Raw genomic sequence first — 19,155 nt, 5'->3', positions numbered from 1 at the left:
AATTTGTAGGTAATATTTGTGGTATTGTGTATTCATTTGATCCTTTCTCATCCACGACATTGCTACTCCACCTCAACATATTTATCAGCAAGTGACAGTGTACAACAGATTCTAAATGTTCACTTTGGTATTTGCCAGTAGGTGGCGCAAAGTCAATGGGAAAAGCCATCTATATGAGAGACGAGACACACTGGTAAAGATTATATTTTTTGCATTTTAATTTCCCATCAGCATACAATAGGAAATGTGCATTTCAGTCAAGTGTAACCGCATTTAAAATATGATATTGATATTGTAGGCACACCACTTTCCAGGACACATGAAACACTGAAAGGCATGTAAAGTCTACAATATAACCAGGGTCTGCTATGGGATTTTCAAGGGATGAACATCAGCATAAGTTTAGCATAGAATGTAATTGGTTCTCAAAGTATAAGGCACTGCACACATAAACTAGCAAATGTGTTTAGGTTTAGTGCGGTATAAGTTCAGTTTGTAGGTAGACTAAGAGGTGATAAACAAAAACAGACAAAGGCATTTCAGTTAGACCACAGACACTTGTTTGAAAATCAGCAGAGGAGGCCTTGAGTAGTCTTATCAAGCAAACACACTAGCTACAGTATGTCAAGATATTGCTGTTGTGATAAAACAACCTCATAGGTTGCATTACTACGATAGTGACATGAATTTAACAACAAATTGCTAGTGAAATAATGCAGAAGAAATGTGTTTTGGACATAATTATTGATCCAAAAAGAGACAACATACACTGATATACTGATGTCATTGTGGAGCATTGGTAGGAAGTCACTCCCTTCTTGGTACAGAGGTTTTCTTCATCTCTATAGAAAAGGCATTGCTGCAACAGTTTCCCTATTTGGTAAGGCATGTCTTCTGAGATTGTTGCCTTTGGTCTACCATAATGTGTGGAAATAAACATTTGTATTCAAGCACACTCAAAAAACAAAACTTAGCTCCTCCATTTTCAACCCTTCCTGATATTATACCCTCTGTTGATACAGTTGTGTATCTGTTAAACCTTGCGTTGTCTAGTTGTGCTATGTTCCTCCATCCCATTACCTTCTTCCTGTGTCCTACAAGAAAGAAGAAGTTCATCAAATGCATCTGTTACTATTATACATGTCAAATGTCAATGTCCAAACAATCAATCAGACTACCAAAATGGAAGGTACAAGTACATTCATGAACACTCACAGTTTACTGGTTTGACCTGCTTGCATCCCGTTTTCTGAAAATAATGAAACATGTTAGTTACGTACAAGGAAAGTACAAGGAAAGCATAACAGCATAGCACTGTACATGAAGCATCCTTCTGTATAACAATGCATGTAACCTTGTTTGTGTTGAAAGAGAAGAAGTAGAATTTTGTTAAGTTCATTCTTTTTTACCTGTGGCCGAGTTAGTGTGCTTCTGTGTGTTCCGTCTCTCATAGAGCAGAATGAGGACGACCAAAATGATGACCTCTCCCACGATGGCTATGAAAGGCTTAAGAGGCTCTAGGAAGGTTATGACTCGAAGCTCCACATGTCCCTCACTGGCACTGATGTTATAGACAGCACTGCAGAAATACCTGCCAGAGTCCCCCTCCGTCAAGTTCAGCACCGTCAGTTTGGTCTTAACACCCTCATTGTGGATCTGGTAATGCAGGGGGTCAGAAGTAGCATTGATAGGTTCCTGAAACAAACAAGATTTTGTGATTTAATTTGCTATACCTCCGTCAATGCTGTAGATATTGCATTGTAACCGTATTGACCATTACCATCAGCATTGTCAATATTGAGATATGATTGGTGAGGAGTTTGAATAAAAAATAAAAACATCCAAAGATACAATATAGCATTCAAATCACAGGTAACTAGTTCTCCTTTCACAAGCAGTTATAACAGATGGGGCTACACACCTGCTCAGTGCCGTTGGCTCTGTACCAAAGCCAGGTGTTTGGGGCAGGCTCGATTTTACAACCAATCACAACAGAGTCACCCACATAGCTAACAATGGGCTTGTCTCTCACATCGCCCATCTGTGGAGCTGGTAGAACGGAAAGCGAACCAGCATCATGATCACAATATTGGACATACAGTGCATTCAGAAAGTATTCAGACCCCTTCACTCCACATTTTGTTATTAAATTAATTTTTTTCTCTCATCAATCTACACAGAATACCTCATAATGACAAAGCCAAAACAGGTTTTTAGAAATGTTTGCTAATTTATTAAAAATAAAAAATGGAAATATCACATTTGCAGAAGTATTCAGACCCTTTACTCAGTACTTTGTTGAAGCACCTTTGGCAGCGATTACAGCCTCAAGTCGTCTTGGGTATAACACTACAAGCTTGGCACACCTGTATTTTCTCCCATTCTTCTCTGCAGATCCTGTATTTTCACCTGTATTTTCTCCCATTGCTCTCTGCAGATCTTCTCAAGCTCTGTCAGGTTGGATGGGGAGCGTCAGTGCACAGCTATTTTCAGGTCTCTCCAGAGACGTTTGATCAGGTTCAAGTCCGGGCTCTGGCTGGGCCACTCAAGGACATTCAGAGACTTGTCCAGTAGCCACTCCTGCGTTGTCTTGACTGTGTGCTTAGGGTCGTTGTCCTGTTGGAAGGTGAACCTTCGCTCCAGTCTGAGGTCCTAGCGCTCTGGAGCAGGTGTTCATCAGGGGCGGCAGGTAGCCTGGAGGTTAAAGAGGCCGGCCAGCAATCGGAAGGTTGCTGGTTCGATCCCCGCTCCAGGAGGGATCTGGATGTGAGTTGGTGACTGGAGGGTTGCTGGCAGCATATCCAGGTCCCTACCACTGCCGTTGTGCCCTTGAGCAAGGCACTTAACCCCGAATTGCTCCAGGGGCGCTGACTTGGCTGACCCTGTGCCCAGAGCCCAGCGCTCTGTTCTCCCTGGGGGGGTGTGCACGTGTGTTGTCTCGGAGGGGGGGTGTGCAGTGCGTGTGTGTTGTCTCGGGGGGGGTGTGTGCAAAAAGACCCATTCCAACAATTGATGTGAATTGATTGCATGGCAAATAAACAGACTTTCTGACTTTCTTTCTGATCAAGGATCTCTCTGTACTACCCTCGATCCTGACTAGTCTCCCAGTCCTTGCCGCTGAAAATCATCCCCACAGCATGATGCTGCCACCACCATGCTTCACCGTAGGGATGGTATTGGCCAAGTGATGAGCGGTGCCTGGTTTCCTCCACACGTGACGCTTGGCATTCAGGCCAAAGAGTTCAATCTTGGTTTCACCAGACCAGAGAACCTTGTTTCTCATGGTCTGAGAGTCCTTTAGGTGCCTTTTGGCAAACTCCAAGTGGCTGTCATGTGCTTTTTACTGAGGAATGTCTCAGTAAAAAGCTCTGTCTGGCCACTCTACCATAAAGGCCTGATTGGTGGAGTGCTGCAGAGATGGTTGTCTTTCTGGAAGGTTCTCCCATCTCCACAGAGGAACTCTGGAGCTCTGTCAGAGTGACCATTGGGTTCTTGGTCACCTCCCTGACGATGGCCTTTTGCTCAGTTTGGCCGGGCAGACAGCTCTAGAGAGTTTTGGTGGTTCCAAACTTCTTCCATTTAAGAATGATGGAGGCTACTGTGTCCTTGGGGACCTTCAATACTGCAAAAATGTTTTCCCAGATCGCTTTCGTAGATCTGTGCCATGACACAATTCTGTCTCAGACGTCTACAGACAATTCTTTCGACCTCATGGCCTGGTTTTTGCTCTGACATGCACTGTCAGCTGTGGGACCTTATATAGACAGGTGTGTGCCGTTCCAAATCATGTCCAATCAGTTGAATTAACCACAGGTGGACTCCAATCAAGTCATAGAAACATCTCAAGGATGATCAATGGAAACAGGATGCACCTGAGCTCAATTTCATGTGTCATAGCAAAGGGTCTGAATACTTATGTAAATGTGTTATTTCAGTTTTCTGTTTTTAATAAATTAGCAAACATTTCTAAAAACCTGTTTTTAAAAAATAATTTAATCCATTTTAGAATAAGGCTGTAACATAACAAAATGTGGATCTGAATACTTTCCGAATGCACTGCATTTACTCAACACACCAATCCAAGCACCTTCTTGTAGAAAGAGGTTATTTCTTTGTTTTCATACCTTCTAATAATGAAATCAAGAGGAGTGTAAAATGACAGAGGATGGGTGTATAGAGGACACTGCTGTGAACATTTGGAATATGACAACAACATACCTGCCAAATGAAAGTCTATTTTTGCTTCCTTGTCCGTACCACCACTAAAGACGCATGTGTAATTCCCAAGGTTATTTCCATCGATGCTGAACCTGTAAGAGTAGATATACTGTAATCAATGCAAATGTAATCCAGGATTTACAATTAAACATTTGTGGGAAATATAATACATGCATGTAAAACAAGCGTATTGTCTTTATTTAATTTATAGTCTATATGTGCAAAAAATATATACATAGGTTTTGAGCTCTGGCCAGGATTGTGTAAACTCTGGCAAACAGTGTGTGTGTGTGTGTGTGTGTGTGTGTGTGTGTGTGTGTGTGTAGATTAGACTGTATTAACATGAGGCTTTTAGAACTCCAGCTGTGTATTGAGGGAGTGAACACAACAAACTAACAGCACTGGCTACAAACTTGTCCCTCATGATCTTGTTTGACTTGTTTATTCTATCTGTCCCTGAATCATTGTAATGATATAAAAAAAAGCAAACTGTTTAGGCTTTTTGATTTGTATACTTCCATTGAAAATGAGATTATTTTAACATTGTAACACCATTTCAATAATGTTTTCTGATGTGTGATGAACAAATAACAAAGGGAGAAATGCAGTGAACAAAGTAAAGCAATTGTATTTATATTGTCATTATGAGACACATGGATAAATGTGGCAACTCCTCTTTCTTGCTGCGAAACATTTTTGATTGGGCTAGTTTTCAGGCCTTGTGGGCGGGTTTGAGTGGCCATTGGGTTGGACATTTTAGCTAGACCTGGCAACCCTGCCTGATAACTCGTTGGATCAAATGACCAGCTGCTGTGAGACAAAGCAGACAAAGCCTTTCATCTCCAACATTGCGTAAGAGGAAGATTTCCAGTTCATGATATATCTAGTATTTATACAAAATAATACATAGCTGCTAGAAAACGAAGACTATAGATAGATATATTCCCGAAATCTCTGAATGACCGTATTTTTTAATTTACATGTGATGGGCGACAGACCGATAACTCTGTAAATATAACCTGATGGAATAATGGATACATACTTACACTTGTTTGAAATTATATTGTTCATTGTCCAATTTCAGAGTAACTCGGGAATTAGCAATTTCACTCCCATCTTTTCTCCAAAACCCAGTTATGTTTGGTAATTTCTTTTCATTTCCACTCCAGGTACACTCTAGCTCTAAATCGCTGGGTGTCAAGAGTTGCATCTTTTCAACGTGATTGTCACCTGTTTTAAGAATTACTGAGGAATTAATGGGATTTCAAAGACATGGACAAACAGGCTAACATGAGACAACTGATCATTCATGAAGTAGATCATAATCTGAATGAACATAATAATTAGAATTTTGCCGCAAAAGACATCTAATCTTTACAAGTATCCCTGCAAAACTGCCAGTACGGATGCTATTTGTAAAATCTAGTTACATTTCAAATATCTGATGAGACGTTATTAATTAGACCAAGGAAGTACACTGAAAAAAAAGGCCTTTGGATTGAATTTTTTTTGTGTGCATCGATTCCACATGACTGAAATTTGTTTTATCAACACAAATTTGGTCGAACATTAAGAAATTAAATAAATCAAAGAAGATCATTTGTGTTGATTAAATGTGGAACCGATGTACACAGTTTTTTTTCAACTCAATTCTAAATTCAAAGAATAAATAGTTAATAGCTGAAAGTTCATCATGCAACACAAACTAAAACAAGACATCTGTAATTACCTTTGAGGACCACTTTCTTGATGACTGGTTTGACCAGAACTATCGAGGCCCGAGTGGGAATTGTTTCTGCTAGAAGAGAAATTAATATACAATGACTCATTTGGTTTTATTGTAGGTGTCAAACATATACCAGCCTGAGTATAAATAGACACACATGAATGCATACATTAAAAGCACATTCAGATCATATGTCACATGTTTAGACATTGGGCACTATCATTCATTTCCTGAACTACAGAATAGTCAAGTAAAACAGCATTCATTTCCTGAATTACAAAATATTCAAATAAAACAGCATTCATTTCCTGAACTACAGAATATTCAAATAAAACAGCAAACAATTCATCGTTTTTGAAACTCAATGATATACAGTCTATTCACTGAACATGGTGTATGACATACACATGACATTGAAGTTACAAATGCTTGAAGGGTACAGCACATGTAATACCCATGTGAAGCACAGGTGCATTAACCAACTTCGGAGGCATCTCCTGTGCACTACCTCAAGTGACCAGCGAATGGAAAATTACATGTTAGGGGTTGCAGAACAGAAACTAACAACATACACACTGTGCCTGATAAATATAGGATCAAAAGCATATTGAATGTACCACACCAATACAGTTATTGTATATGTCTAATAAAGGTATAGTACAACATATTATGTTACTGGATTGATACAGCAAACTGCCATGATATTTCCATTGGCTACAAGGTCACATCAAACCAGCCATACAGAGAACCGGCTGTACAATGTTGATACATATCACAACCAGATGGTTATTTACTTGTATTGATGCCTCTCCAGGAGAGGAGAAGCAGGAGGATCTGAATGGAGTTGGTCCAGGCCGGTAACATGTTTTAGTGTTAGTTAGCCAGTCAGTTCCTTCTTCCTTCTACTGCAGTGAATTTTCTCACAGAGCCTTTCACTCATCTGCTGCTGCTGCTGCTGCTGCTGCTGCTGCTGCTGCTGCTGCTGCTGCTCTCCAGTGTGGGCTACACCGCCTCCCACCCCCACCTTTCCCTCAGCATCGGTGACGCAGCAGTCACTTCCTCCCGGTGTGAATACTCGATGAACACACACACACACACACACACACACACACACACACACACACACACACACACACACACACACACACACACACACACACACACACAGACCTGGGCACAGCCCTGTCCCGTGGTGCAGCAGGGGCCATGTAATGGATATGTTACCTCACAGTGGTTTGAATGAATTCTTTACTTATTTAAACTGATCGCATTCTGTGAGCTCTGTTCTTCTTCTCCGTTCTTAATGTGGTTCCACAACTGGGGGAGCATATTAAGTATCCTATTATATAATATATATATATATATATTATATCTGTTTTACTGTACAGTATCATTTCTGCATTTGGTTAGAAAAAATACTTAGAGAAAGAGCTGAAAAAATCATGTAAGATGTGATGAACTGGGTTGTGTGGTGTCATGAGAGGGGAGTTGACAGCTGAAGGTCACATGATGCTGCTGCCTTCTTGGAAATACCGCCACCTCCCCTCCCCCTTAAAAAACATCATTTTCATATTGGCCATTATTTGTCATATAGGACATTATGTTTCATATATTTATAACATGTATCAACTGCACCTGTTTTACAGCAAGAGTGGCATATTTAGTAAAAGGTTCTAATGGAATCAAAATGTTATCATTTGTTTCATTTGGATACGGCACTGCAGTCTGAGTGTAATTGAGAGATCTTATCAGACATATTATCATTTGATTTGAGGTTTTAGATGAACAGTGGTGAACAGATTATATTCTCTCTGCCTGTTTGGGACATCTATTGGCAAACACAATTTTGTTCTATGTAAGGAGATTAAGGTGTGCCAAATATGCACATGCAGCGTGGGTTAGAGTACTGTAGTAAAACATACTTCTACTACAAGTCTACCCCATGAAAGGGGCCATTTCAAAATCACTTCAAATGAATTTACTGTTCATTACTTATGTTAAACTTTTTAACTTAAACCTGTTAAATCTGTTCTCAAGAGGCTTAAACCAGATTATGGTGGTGTCCGAAATTCCTATTTCATGGCTTATTCTGTCAGTCGTCAACGTTGCCCTTGACAACTCCATCCCTCAACTTGTGGCCTCTCATTGGATTTACCCGCCAGGAGGCCAATCCAGGGGCAGTGACCAAAACCTGTGGACACAAAAAAAGGAAAGGTGCTCCCAATCCCTTGGTACTCAACCTGCTGGACCTAAGCTAGTGGAGTAGTTTGGTGAAGAGCAAGTAGAGTACAGCTACTGTAACTGTGTAGTCCCACTGCCAGAGGAGGAGTAGAGAGACACCATGGCCATTGAGGGGATGTCTAGAGAGGAGGCTGAGGAGTACCAGAAACAGTCCCTACAACAAGCTTTAAATTTGACTGTACTTCCAGTCTTCAAAAATGGAAATCTAACAGCAGCAAAGTATGCTTTGGGCTGGGGAACATGCTTTAAAGGGGCAATCTGAGATTCAAAAAAGTATATAGAGGTCTGCCCGCCACTTATTTTGGTAAACAGCTGAGGGATGGGGCTAGAGAAATGTAACTCATCTCAAATTCATAGGCAGAGCTATGGATGCAAGGAGTGACCATCCATGAGATCAAAAGGATAGATTTAACCATGTTTTGAAGCTATACAGTGTAAGTGTAAAACAAGCTTATATGTTAGGTTCTGATGGGGTAAGACAGTTAAACTAAGCTCATGAGACATTTATAACTTATATTAATCAAGAATCAATGGCTATATGTAAATAATATAAAGTCCCAAAAATGGATGTGCCAATCCCAGATTGCCCCTTTAAAGCTGCTCTGTTTTAATCTATTAAATAATGAGCAACGGTTGATACACAGTTGTAATAGTGAATGCACATTCTTTAACAGGAGAGGTATTTTATGTTCACCCATTTGTGTGGGAAATAAATGCACTGTTGCGTCAAACAACAACATATGATCAGTCATTTCTTATTACAGTACATCAGGTTCCTACAGTATCCCAAAAGTCAAATTGAAAGCAGACCTACATGTAGATCCCTGTATTTCAGACTGCATTGTCTCGTCTTCATTAGCTGAAGGATATGCGATTGAATAGTGTTGTGATAATTTGGAGATTAATATAAGAGTAATTACTTTGCTACCACAAAAGCTGACACATTTATCGTAGGTCATTTATATCATTCAATCATCCTTTATTACATTATTAGGGGCTGACAACTCATTAACTCATTAGATATTATGTAAATGATTGACATACATACAGTATGTGATCGATACTGTTGTTCAGTTAGACAATAACCACAATCAACAGCTATGACATTTAGTAACAGGGTTTCTGTTCCTTTCTTAAAACAGGATGAAGAGAGATGCAGTTTTTGGTACTAAAAGGCTGAGAGGGCATCCCTGCCAAAAGGTGAGGTTCCGTGTTTAGATTCTCATGAAAGGAGGATTGTGTTAAAGACATCACACATTACCAAAATGACCTTATTAAATCCGCCAACGATTAAGCTCTTACACACACAAACACTTTATTTAATTTTCAGTGTGTGACATGATGTGAGAACGTTACGCAATATAAAACACCACTACCACAAAGGAACATGACACAACGAGTCACATAACGCAACAGAGGCTTTGTGTGAGTCTCTCCAGTGTGTTACACAGTAGATGACCCCAAGCCCATGGGAGCCTGCCACAGAGAGTATTGTACAGTAGGCCTGAAAAGAGCCTGGGGATTACAGCATAAAAAAAAAGACTTTAATAACCGCGGATGAAACGTATTTGTTCCCAGGCCCCCACAATGCCCTTGGTGAAGGAGCCATCTGTCACAAAAGCCTGGCCTGACAAGAGGCTCCCCAGTGTACTGCTGGCAGTAACACAGAGAGCCACAGGAGATGCTAGTGGTATCTGAGGTGTTAGTTGTTGGACCTGATTTGCTATAGGATGGGGAAGTTATAATTGTTAATATAATAATTGTTTTTTTTTTCCTGAAAATGCAACCTGATTAGAAAAATATATACTGGAAGACTATAAGTAGGGCCCAGAGTGCTTGGTTTGGTCACAGGGTCAGGAAATAAACTATTTTTAGTCGTCATGAAACAGAGCAAACCGTTTGAGAAAATCAGGAATTAAACAGGAAATATACAGAATAATATGAATGCCTGCAAATGGATATACAGAAGGGCATTCCCTCTGCCAGTCTGACCTGTGCCTTGCCGTGTTTTCAGAGTGAACAGGATGCCAACATGCTGGAGATCGCTGGGGACGACATTGATGGGCCTGAAGAGCTGCTGAAGATGGTGGATGATGACACCACGTAGGAGGAGGAGGAGGAGGAGAAGGACTCCATCTTGGGCCAGATGCAGAACATCCAGAACATGAACAAGGACCAGATTAAGGAGAAGGCCTTGGCCACTTTCAGATTAGCCCCCCTTTTACTTCCCTGAAATATTCCAGCTTTTGAATATTCTAGGATGTGGACATTGATCTGGCACACTTGCAGTACATGAAGTCTAAATGTATCGGTCTTAGGTTTCCTCCTGGGGAGAGCACTCCTAATCTGTCTTTCTCAGAAAGCTGTGGTGAAGTAGTAATAAGGGACACATGACAGGGATGGGGCTATGTGAGAGTATTGTCACTGTTATGGCATCCCCAGTCATTGTATATGATCTTCTAATACAAGAGGGGGGGAAAAAAACATAGATAGAAATGCTCCAAATAGTTAAATTTTGAAATTTACTAAAATACATGTCTCTGAATTGTCTGTGAAGCCTTTGTTAATGAATGTGTACAACTGGATGTTGCACTTTTTGCTTGCTTGTGTAACGTCTTGCCCTGCTCCTTTGTTTATATTTGTCTTTGTTTCATGTTATTCATTTATTGTTTCCTGTTTATTTTTGTGTTCCTCACCTTGTCTCTCATTTCAGACACTTTACGACCTGCCCTTGTGTGTTTTGCGACTGTGTGATTGTCTACCCTCCCTGATTGGCTTCACCTGTTCCTCATCATCCTTCCCTGTGGACTGTGTGTTCCCCTGTCTCTGTGCCAGTTCGCCTTTGTACCTTCGTGTCATACGTCCCAGCTATTTTCCTAGTGGTGAGTATTCCTGGTTTTTGATCTACGATTGGTTTTCTGACTTTGCCTTTTTGCCTACTCCTTATCGGATTATCTGCCTGCCTTTTTGAACTGCTTACCTGTGTACTGAATCCTGCTTTGCCTACCCACTGACTGCCTACCTGTACCTTTTTGAAAGTAAAGATTATTCTGTTGGATTTAAGTTTTGTCTCCACGTCGTGCATTTGAGTCCTCTGCCTAAGTACTACAGTCTTTACAGTTTGTTTGTAATAAATACAGAGATGTTTCATAAGAACCCCAAGAAAATCCCCCAGTGGATGAAATAGTGACCATTTATTTTTGGAGTGATCTTCAATGGTCTACAAAAACCTCTGCAGTATAGATGATCTCTCTGTGACAGGCTGAGACAGTTTTTTTTATCTAAAAACATGTCCTAAGTGGCTAATTGTCCAAGAACATTTATAGTAAGTAGTGCTGTAAAAAGTTACACTTCAATTGAAAATCAATCTAATGTATTACAGCCTACTGTATCCTATACCCAGTTTGCACACGGACCATTCCTGGATTTGTAGAATCCTTTCGGTGTACAGACAACAGTTTCCTCCCTAAATTGCCCAGGTCCTCCTCTTCACTGGTGCTGAAACTGGAGACTGTTGATAAACACGGTCTGCAGCTCGTTGATGTCATCCGTGGTCTCTATGGGGATGCTAGCCCTGCACGGGGAGCCCAGGAGTGCTGAGTCATCAAAGCAGCCATAGTGAGGCTCCCTGCAGTTGTCATACGGCGTGGTGCTTCCATAGCCTCCCACAGCTCCCTGCAGGTGCTCACACACGGCCAGGTATGGACCAGGGCTGTGGGAGGACAGATGACCACCGTGCTGGTGGGGGTGGAGGTGCTCGGCTCCGGGGCTGTGGCAGGGGCTGTGAGAGGGGCTGTGGGGGCTCAGGCAGGTCTGCAGGCAGCTGTTCCTCCGCATGGCGCGGTGCAGGTCCAGTCTGGCGATCAGCGGCTTCCTGATGTTGACGTCTTTGGTCCAGTCCACCAGCTCGTCCATGGAGGCGAAGGTCCCCTGCAGGCACACGGTGAAGCACAGCTCCTCCTGCAGGAGGGACAAGAGAGAACACACAGGCAAGGAGTAGGAGAGGGGACTCAACACTGTGAAGAGCAGTAGTGTCATAGGAGTGCAGGTATTTAACAATGGAGTGGTCAGTGTAATAGCGATGTGACATGATAATGATGCTGTAGTGGTGGAAGTCTTACCCGGAGCTTCTGTAAGGAGCTGAGTCTGGTGTAGAGACAATGCTGAGGCAGACTGCTGGAGAGCAGGTAGATACCAGTCTCCTCTGGAGTCTCCCTGTTCATCTCTTTGGGATCAACATCAAGGTCCTGGACAAAAGAAATGAAAGGCGATCTGATTGGATGTATTGTACAACCAACCTTTATCAGTTCTGTGGCATATACTGAATTGAATTGCGATTTAAATGCCACAAAACGGACACATTTGGTTCAATTTAATTTCAGCCTAACCCCACATTTATCATTTATATGGTATCGGGACCTTGCTTCCTCTTCCCACACTGGGAAATACTGGGAAAGGACTGAAGTGTCTCACCAGGGAGAAGTCTGTGACGTGTGCTTGGCAGAAGGACATGTCCGCTGGTTTCTTCACGATGTGGGTGTAGATGACCAGCACATTGGAGAACTCTGCTGCAAAGCCCAGCTTGATCTGGGCCCCGCAATCAAAGTCCAGGCACATACTCTCAGGGAGCTCTATAATGAAACAGCGTTAAATACCTTTGCTTTTTTGTGTTTTTTCAAAACCCAGCAACTGTCTATCATAGAGGACAATTATTGTATGTCTTTTGCGCAGCCCCCTTATAAAATCCTCTACGTAGCTTAAAGCGTTAGCATTTTTTAACTATAATCTACATAAATGTATTTCCTCTCTGCAAATGATCATTGTTTGAGAGATTCTCTGGGGTGTGGCGTTACCGTGAGCCTTGGCCCATTGGCGGTTGTGTGCCAGGGCCATGTCAGAGCTGTCGCCGGGCAGAATAGGGTCGGTCAGAGCCCTCCTCTCAGACAGACTGCTACGGATCTCCAGAGCCTGCTTCCCCTTGGTGGCATCAAACTGTCCCATGTCTGGATACAACAATAACAACACAACGACACGTCATAGGGTTACAACATATGTAAAGACAGTCTAACATGGTAATGCATTAAAATACATACTAATTGTCATGATACAGCACTGGAAGCTCAATTGTTGTATTATATTGTGACCCTGCGTACAGTGGGGTGAAATCGACACAATCTTTCATTATTCCACTATTACAAAGTGGTCAATGGCTCTCTTACCCTCAGCCACTCGGTCTAGTAACACAGTAATCTTCTCATTGTCCAGAAGACGCTGCTTTAGAAACTTGATGAAGACACCATTAGTGGAACCACTTGAGCTCAGCTCGAACGCCTCTGCGTCTTGGCAGCTAAATGATAGGAGAGGTAAACAAAATGTGATAAAGCTATATTTTCCTTCGTTCATACAATGTTCTCTATATCTAAAAAGTAATGATCAGATATCCAAACTTACGTGGCATATCCAAAAACAATATTCGCTGTGACTCTCAATGTGATGTTTGGGGTGGAGTCGTCATGAATATTCCTGGTGAGAAATCAAACAGCTTTTTTTATAGAATATTCCAGTACAACCAGAATGAATAGTGGACTACACCTCATATCACCAACCAGGAATGGCAATAACTAGTTGAGCATGTGGAGAATATATGTGTCCACTGCCCACCTCTTTCTGCACATGTCCAGCAGGAACACATTCAGACCCGTCTCCTTCTCCTGCATCAGTCTCAGAATGCTTTGCACACACAGGCAGTTAGCTGAGCGGTACGGGTTTGGGGCGTCTACTGGTACCATGAAGCTGTTGCCATAGTTCTCATAACCATGTCCAGCATAATACAGTAAACCTATGGAAAGATTAGTATGACTATTCAGACTAATGACCGAAAATGAATCACGTCAAACCAAAGGTTGACTAAAACTCTAATACTAGGCCACAGTCACTTATTGCGTACCATAGACCCCCTTGTGTAGTAACAACAGAAACTCGTCTACGGCGTTGCGCATCTCAGACTCAGTGAGGTCCAGCAGAGACACCACCTTAAAGTTGAGCTGGCGAAGGAGGTTGGTGAGGTCGTAGACGTCCACCATGGGCGCCTTCAGCTGGGGGTGGTTCTGATACGACAGGTTGCCTATCAGCAGGGCCACTTTATCAGTCGCTATGAGAAATATCATCCAAGACCATGAGAAGAATTCGATTGGACAGGGTCACAATAAAACATATCAACATTGTCCAACACAGAGAGAAAATTGTACAGATTGTACAGTATTGTTGAGAACCATTCAATATTCTAACAGATCAGTAAAAAGAAAAAGGAAAAGCAATAATATATATGCCATTTAGCTTTTATCCAAAGCGACTTACATTGCAGTGAATGCATACATTTCAGTATATATGGTCCCAGCAGGAATCGAACCCCCAACCTAAGCATTGTTAGTGCCATGCTCTACCAACTGAGCCACAGAGGACCAAGCCAAGTTCTGTGGTTCAATTATTGCATGTATATTTTTGACATCACCAGAATATTTGTGATTTTCAAATGTTCATACTTCATGTTTCACATCTTATTTGTCTTTCGTTTATTCTTTTATAGTTAATTATAACCTGTTTCTGAGAACAGTGCTAAGTGGTGACCCAATAAATACAGAACCTTAAATAGCCTTCCTTTGGCCTTTTTATTTCAGCCCTGTGGCAAAGCACACATTTTTTTCTTGTGTCTTATTTTGTATTGTGGCTTTGGTCATCAAACCCACTACTATCAATTTTGTTCTGCTTACCATACGGCAGTTCTTGAGCGCTGTTCAGGGGTTCAATGGCACCTACAATCAAAACACTATAATAAACATGCTGTATACAGGTACTTCACAGTATGCATACTCATTCTGTACAAAAAACACAGTATATACCAACAATAGCCAGCTAAAAAATATCCTGAAAGAAGACATTGTCACTTACTTGCTCCAAAGGCATAAAAGTCATCTTGGTGTGGGGGGTTGGGGGAGACAATAACAGAAGAATTACTGAAATGTCCTTTGTACATTTGTATCTTTCAATCACATAGTAATGTTTCTCATTGATTAGGATAAGTCGGAGGCTATAATGACAATTAGCATGCGCCCTGTTAACCATTAGTAAATTGGTATCCACAGAAAATAAGTCCCTTATTAATGATAAGCCAATGCATCTTGTTAACATTATCATATACACCATCAGTGAGAGACAAGCGATTTCAAATCCAAACCAATTCAAGTTGATAGACTGTGTTATAAATGTGGGGATTTTTTCCGAGATTTTTTTTTAGTAAGAAGTAAAGATGTCGAGAGGAGAAAAAGGATATATTTTCTGTGGGATGAAGGATTCTTTTGTGCCCTCATGAGTCAATGGAGAGGACAAGAGAGTCCAAAGGATACTCATGCAATCCCTGCAGATGAAACCCGTAACCTTCCAGCACTAGATTGCATAAAGTCTGTCTTCATAACGACCCATGTAGGTCTGGATTAGCCAACCCGCTGAGATGCTCTAGTTATGAGGAGTTATTATGAACCTCTGCATGCAATAAGAGCATTGCCAGCATTATAAATTTAGGAGGACATAGGCCATGCCAATACAATAACCACATGTAGAACCTAGCCATGGCAGTTTTTCTCATATCAAAAGAGATATTGGCAATGCACTTATGTCCCAGATCCCCAAACTAAGAGGAACCACTTCAACTATACCTTCAGAACACTCCATTGCCCCTGAAAACTGGATAGATATCCTTGGTCCTTTCAGTCAAGAACAAGGGCAATTAAGCAGCAGAGAATTGTCACTAAATTAATTATCATGATCATGATTTACTCATACTGTACTTAACACTGACATACAGTACTGACCCTCTATTTGGGCTTGCAACATCATCATTGAGTTACATGAAACAAAGGGGACACACCTACTACAACATCCACCTCAGTTGTCCATGTTCTCTCCGAGTTACTGCAAATCTCACAGCGATACTTCCCATGATGCTCCAGCATCAAGTACGGGATCTGTGGACATCAACAAACAAGCACTTTCTCAAGTTATTTCAATGTTCAATTTCAACAAACATTGTGTGGATACATTGTGTGCCAAGTTTGAACCTACAGCCTCTGTAACAGTGGAATAGCTAGCTACGTCTGTTTAACTGCATGAGAGACAGCCATGCATTCATCGATCTGTCCTACCGCCAATCTCCTCTTGGAGGCGTTTGGGAGCGGCACCCCATTCCTGTGCCACTGGTAACGAGGGATCGGCCTCCCCACAGCTCCACACTCCAGCTGCAGGGAGTCCCCCACCAGCTTCCTCTGTGCCTGGGGCTGGATCATTACCTTCAGCCTGCCCTCCGCAGAGTGGGACCCTAAACCTGTGATGAAACAATTCTCTTCAACGTACTGTATGTTCGGTGGTTCTACTCTCTACGAGTCTTCCTCATACAGGAGGGATGGACGACGCTGAAGAAACAAGTGATTTTTCATTTGTCGATTGATTCATTTGTAATCAATCCATAAAACCATACATACTATGAATGGAGATAAGTTAGTGCTGTAGCAACTCACTAAGCATGAGGGGCTGAGACAGAGATAGTAGGACACTATACCGGCTCACCATAAGATGTGGCAACATCCAGGACATCCACCTGAGCCCACTCGCTGAACTCAAAGGCGTCGCCACAGTTAACCCTACAGATGTAAAACCCTGCGTCTTTCAGGCGAACAGGACTTATCATCAAGTCTGGAGAGGAGTTGTCTGGCACCTGGAGACATGCATACATACACATATACAGATATATACACAATATATATGACAAATATTCAATGTTCAACCAATAATCATTTAAAAGCTATGAAAAGGACCAGAAACGGCCACGATTACATCTGGTTTAAGATATTAGCCAGTGGTTAATAACGTGATTAATAACATGTTAATAACCATCAGTAAATGAATATGTAAAAACCACCTAGCCATCTACCCACCTCTTCCTTGGTCTTAAACCACTGGTACTGCACACCTGATTTTCCCACAGCGTAGCAACTAAGACGCAGGTTGTGACCAGCCATTATAGCCACAGACAGGGGTTGGATGAGGATCTCGATACCTGTTATTAGAGCATTTGAAAGAAGTGAGTTCAGCACTGTTATGCCCTGTCAATGTGTGCGATGACCATAATAATAACCAATCTGATCCTGTACAGAACCAAAGCTTATTGCTGTCTCCATAAACAATGTAGCAATGTATCACCATGTGGTTTCACCATCATGAATCTTTCCTACAAACAATCATTAGAAAACAATCCTCTAAGGATGTTCTGAATGGATACCTGGTGGTTTCACACACTGAAGGGCCTCCGACTGGCCCATTGTTTGGAGATGGTCGACCAGATGGCCGAGAGTACAGCCTCGATCCCCCATAAGTCTGAGCAGTACACGGCTGGGGCTGCCCTCCAGCTCCAACACCTTCAGAGAGCACATCTCCATCTCGTCTGAACTGCACAGAGGCGGGAAAACAGCCTTCGACAATGCACTAATACAGAAGTCATTCAGTCATGTGAGAAAATTACATCAAAGAAGCTAGTTAAAGCTCTCCGCACCCAAACCAGCAGGTTCAGAGGAAGCTTCTTCCCTGCGGCTGTCACCCTACCGAACTCTAACTCTGCACCTAGGTGACAACCTACAAACCCCTACACCCCCCCCCCCCCCCCTCCCCGGACAATTGCACTACTCTTACCCTATAGTATTACTATAAACTGTACATACTGCATCCTCACTTGTACACACTGCTCTTCTGTACACATCTGTCTATACTGTTCATAATGCACATATCCTTATTTTTTAATGCTACTGTTAATACACTGCACATCTGTACATACTGTACATATCTGTTTATACTTTTATACTGCATTCCATATTTATTCTGTTTATTTACTTTGTTTTAATGTTACTGTTAATACATATATACTGCACTGCCTAGTGCCTATACAGCTCATATGCTGCTTATACTGTTCATACTGCATTCTATTTATTCTGCTTATAATGTTACTGCTAATACATATACTGCTACACTGCACTACTTATACGTATACTGCACTACCTGTATATATTGTTCACACTGCACTTTTCTGCTTTTTTTGCACTTCTGGTTCGACGCTAACTGCAGCTCGTTGTCTCTGTACTTGTACTCTGCACAATGACAATAAAGTTGAATCTAATCTAATCTAATCAAAGTCACCCCCCAGTTTTAGCAAAGCTGCCCTTACCTCACTTTAAACTAGTCCAGGATCCCCAAACCGCTTTAGCAAAGCTGTCCTTACCTCACTTTAAACCGTCTGCCACTGCCGACCATCTCCCCAAGTTTACGCCATCCATTATTGTTGGTTTTATCCAGGACTTCACACAGCTGCTTCAGGACAGGCTCTCTCAGAGAGTTCACGTTTAAAGAGCGGTCAAATGAATCCGACATCTCAACCACAACAACAGGAGGATATTGATTGTCCCAAATGAAAATGTTGAAAAAGAAACCAAATCTTCGCTGTCAGGCGAATTTCAGCAGTAGGCTAGCTTGTCACAGGTGTGGCTGAAATCCATGCATGACACATACAGATAAAAGGAGTGCTAGCGTTCGATCGAGAGGTAGGTGCTCATTTTAGGGAGAGGTAGGTGTGTAAGACCATGGTCTGGGGAATTCCACCAGGTCATTTTGAAGATGCAAAACGACGTAAAGTTCAGGGTTTGTTACTTCCTGACAAAAAAACCCTAGAAGGTACGAAAGAGTGGGGAGAAGGACACGCCCCTCCACTAGGTGTCTTTCGTTTTTGGGCTCTTTTCAGATACATACATTCAAATACTTCTTCTAGTCATTTCAGTGACCGTCGATGTGTTTTTGGAGGAGTGAAAGGGAAGGACAGAATAAAGGGAAGGAAGGGAGGAAGCAAGGAATGATGTAAGGAAGGAAGGAAAGAA

At 41.8% G+C, this 19,155-nt stretch overlaps 2 protein-coding genes across 5 annotated transcripts; both read right to left on the bottom strand.

Annotated features, from left to right (window-relative positions):
• Positions 1–205: 205 nt before the first annotated feature.
• emb (embigin) lies at positions 206–6,912 on the bottom strand. Of its 2 annotated transcripts, none has more exons than XM_083673749.1 (8): positions 6,739–6,912; positions 5,948–6,016; positions 5,265–5,448; positions 4,219–4,310; positions 1,922–2,049; positions 1,410–1,695; positions 1,216–1,249; positions 206–1,094 (listed from the first exon to the last, which is right to left on the bottom strand). In XM_083673749.1, the coding sequence occupies exons 1-8, from the start codon at positions 6,806–6,808 to the stop codon at positions 1,034–1,036; spliced, it is 924 nt and encodes a 307-aa protein (XP_083529875.1). In that variant the 5' UTR covers positions 6,809–6,912; the 3' UTR covers positions 206–1,033. The 2 variants fall into 2 exon arrangements, with proteins under 2 accessions (XP_083529875.1, XP_083529876.1); XM_083673750.1 differs by having other exon boundaries at positions 5,948–6,013.
• A 2,272-nt stretch (positions 6,913–9,184) lies between these two features.
• On the bottom strand, positions 9,185–18,945 carry malt1 (MALT paracaspase 1). 3 transcript variants are annotated; one of them, XM_083673585.1, is made up of 17 exons: positions 18,507–18,945; positions 17,517–17,683; positions 17,173–17,294; positions 16,805–16,952; positions 16,384–16,562; positions 16,110–16,206; positions 15,898–15,945; positions 15,134–15,157; positions 14,956–14,997; positions 14,133–14,336; positions 13,847–14,024; positions 13,637–13,708; positions 13,405–13,532; positions 13,039–13,188; positions 12,659–12,816; positions 12,307–12,432; positions 9,185–12,145 (listed from the first exon to the last, which is right to left on the bottom strand). In XM_083673585.1, exons 1-17 carry the CDS (start codon positions 18,653–18,655, stop codon positions 11,675–11,677), a joined length of 2,463 nt encoding a protein of 820 aa, XP_083529711.1. In that variant the 5' UTR covers positions 18,656–18,945; the 3' UTR covers positions 9,185–11,674. The 3 variants fall into 3 exon arrangements, with proteins under 3 accessions (XP_083529711.1, XP_083529712.1, XP_083529713.1); XM_083673586.1 differs by having other exon boundaries at positions 16,384–16,556; XM_083673587.1 differs by lacking the exon at positions 15,898–15,945.
• Positions 18,946–19,155: the final 210 nt, after the last annotated feature.

The sequence above is a fragment of the Argentina silus genome, assembly GCF_951799395.1.
Source record: "Argentina silus genome assembly, chromosome: 7".
Classification (NCBI taxonomy): domain Eukaryota; kingdom Metazoa; phylum Chordata; class Actinopteri; order Argentiniformes; family Argentinidae; genus Argentina; species Argentina silus.
Note: the sequence above shows the minus strand (reverse complement) of the source record. Positions and strands in the feature narration are given on the sequence as shown.

Bases quoted from the DNA above. Each gene is read 5' to 3' on its own strand.
- malt1 (XM_083673585.1), bottom strand. From the start codon at position 18,655: ATGTCGGATTCATTTGACCGCTCTTTAAACGTGAACTCTCTGAGAGAG. The intron at 15,946-16,109 runs GTGTGTCCCCTT...CTTGACTGAAAG, and splicing joins TGAGGTGGATGTTGTAGTAG to GACCAAGGATATCTATCCAG. The intron at 12,146-12,306 runs GTAAGACTTCCA...TCCCTCCTGCAG, and splicing joins GCTCCTTACAGAAGCTCCGG to GAGGAGCTGTGCTTCACCGT.
- emb (XM_083673749.1), bottom strand. From the start codon at position 6,808: ATGTTACCGGCCTGGACCAACTCCATTCAGATCCTCCTGCTTCTCCTC. The intron at 4,311-5,264 runs GTAAGTATGTAT...CTACTCTTACAG, and splicing joins CAATATAATTTCAAACAAGT to GTTCAGCATCGATGGAAATA. The intron at 2,050-4,218 runs GTATGTTGTTGT...CCGTTCTACCAG, and splicing joins AATAGACTTTCATTTGGCAG to CTCCACAGATGGGCGATGTG.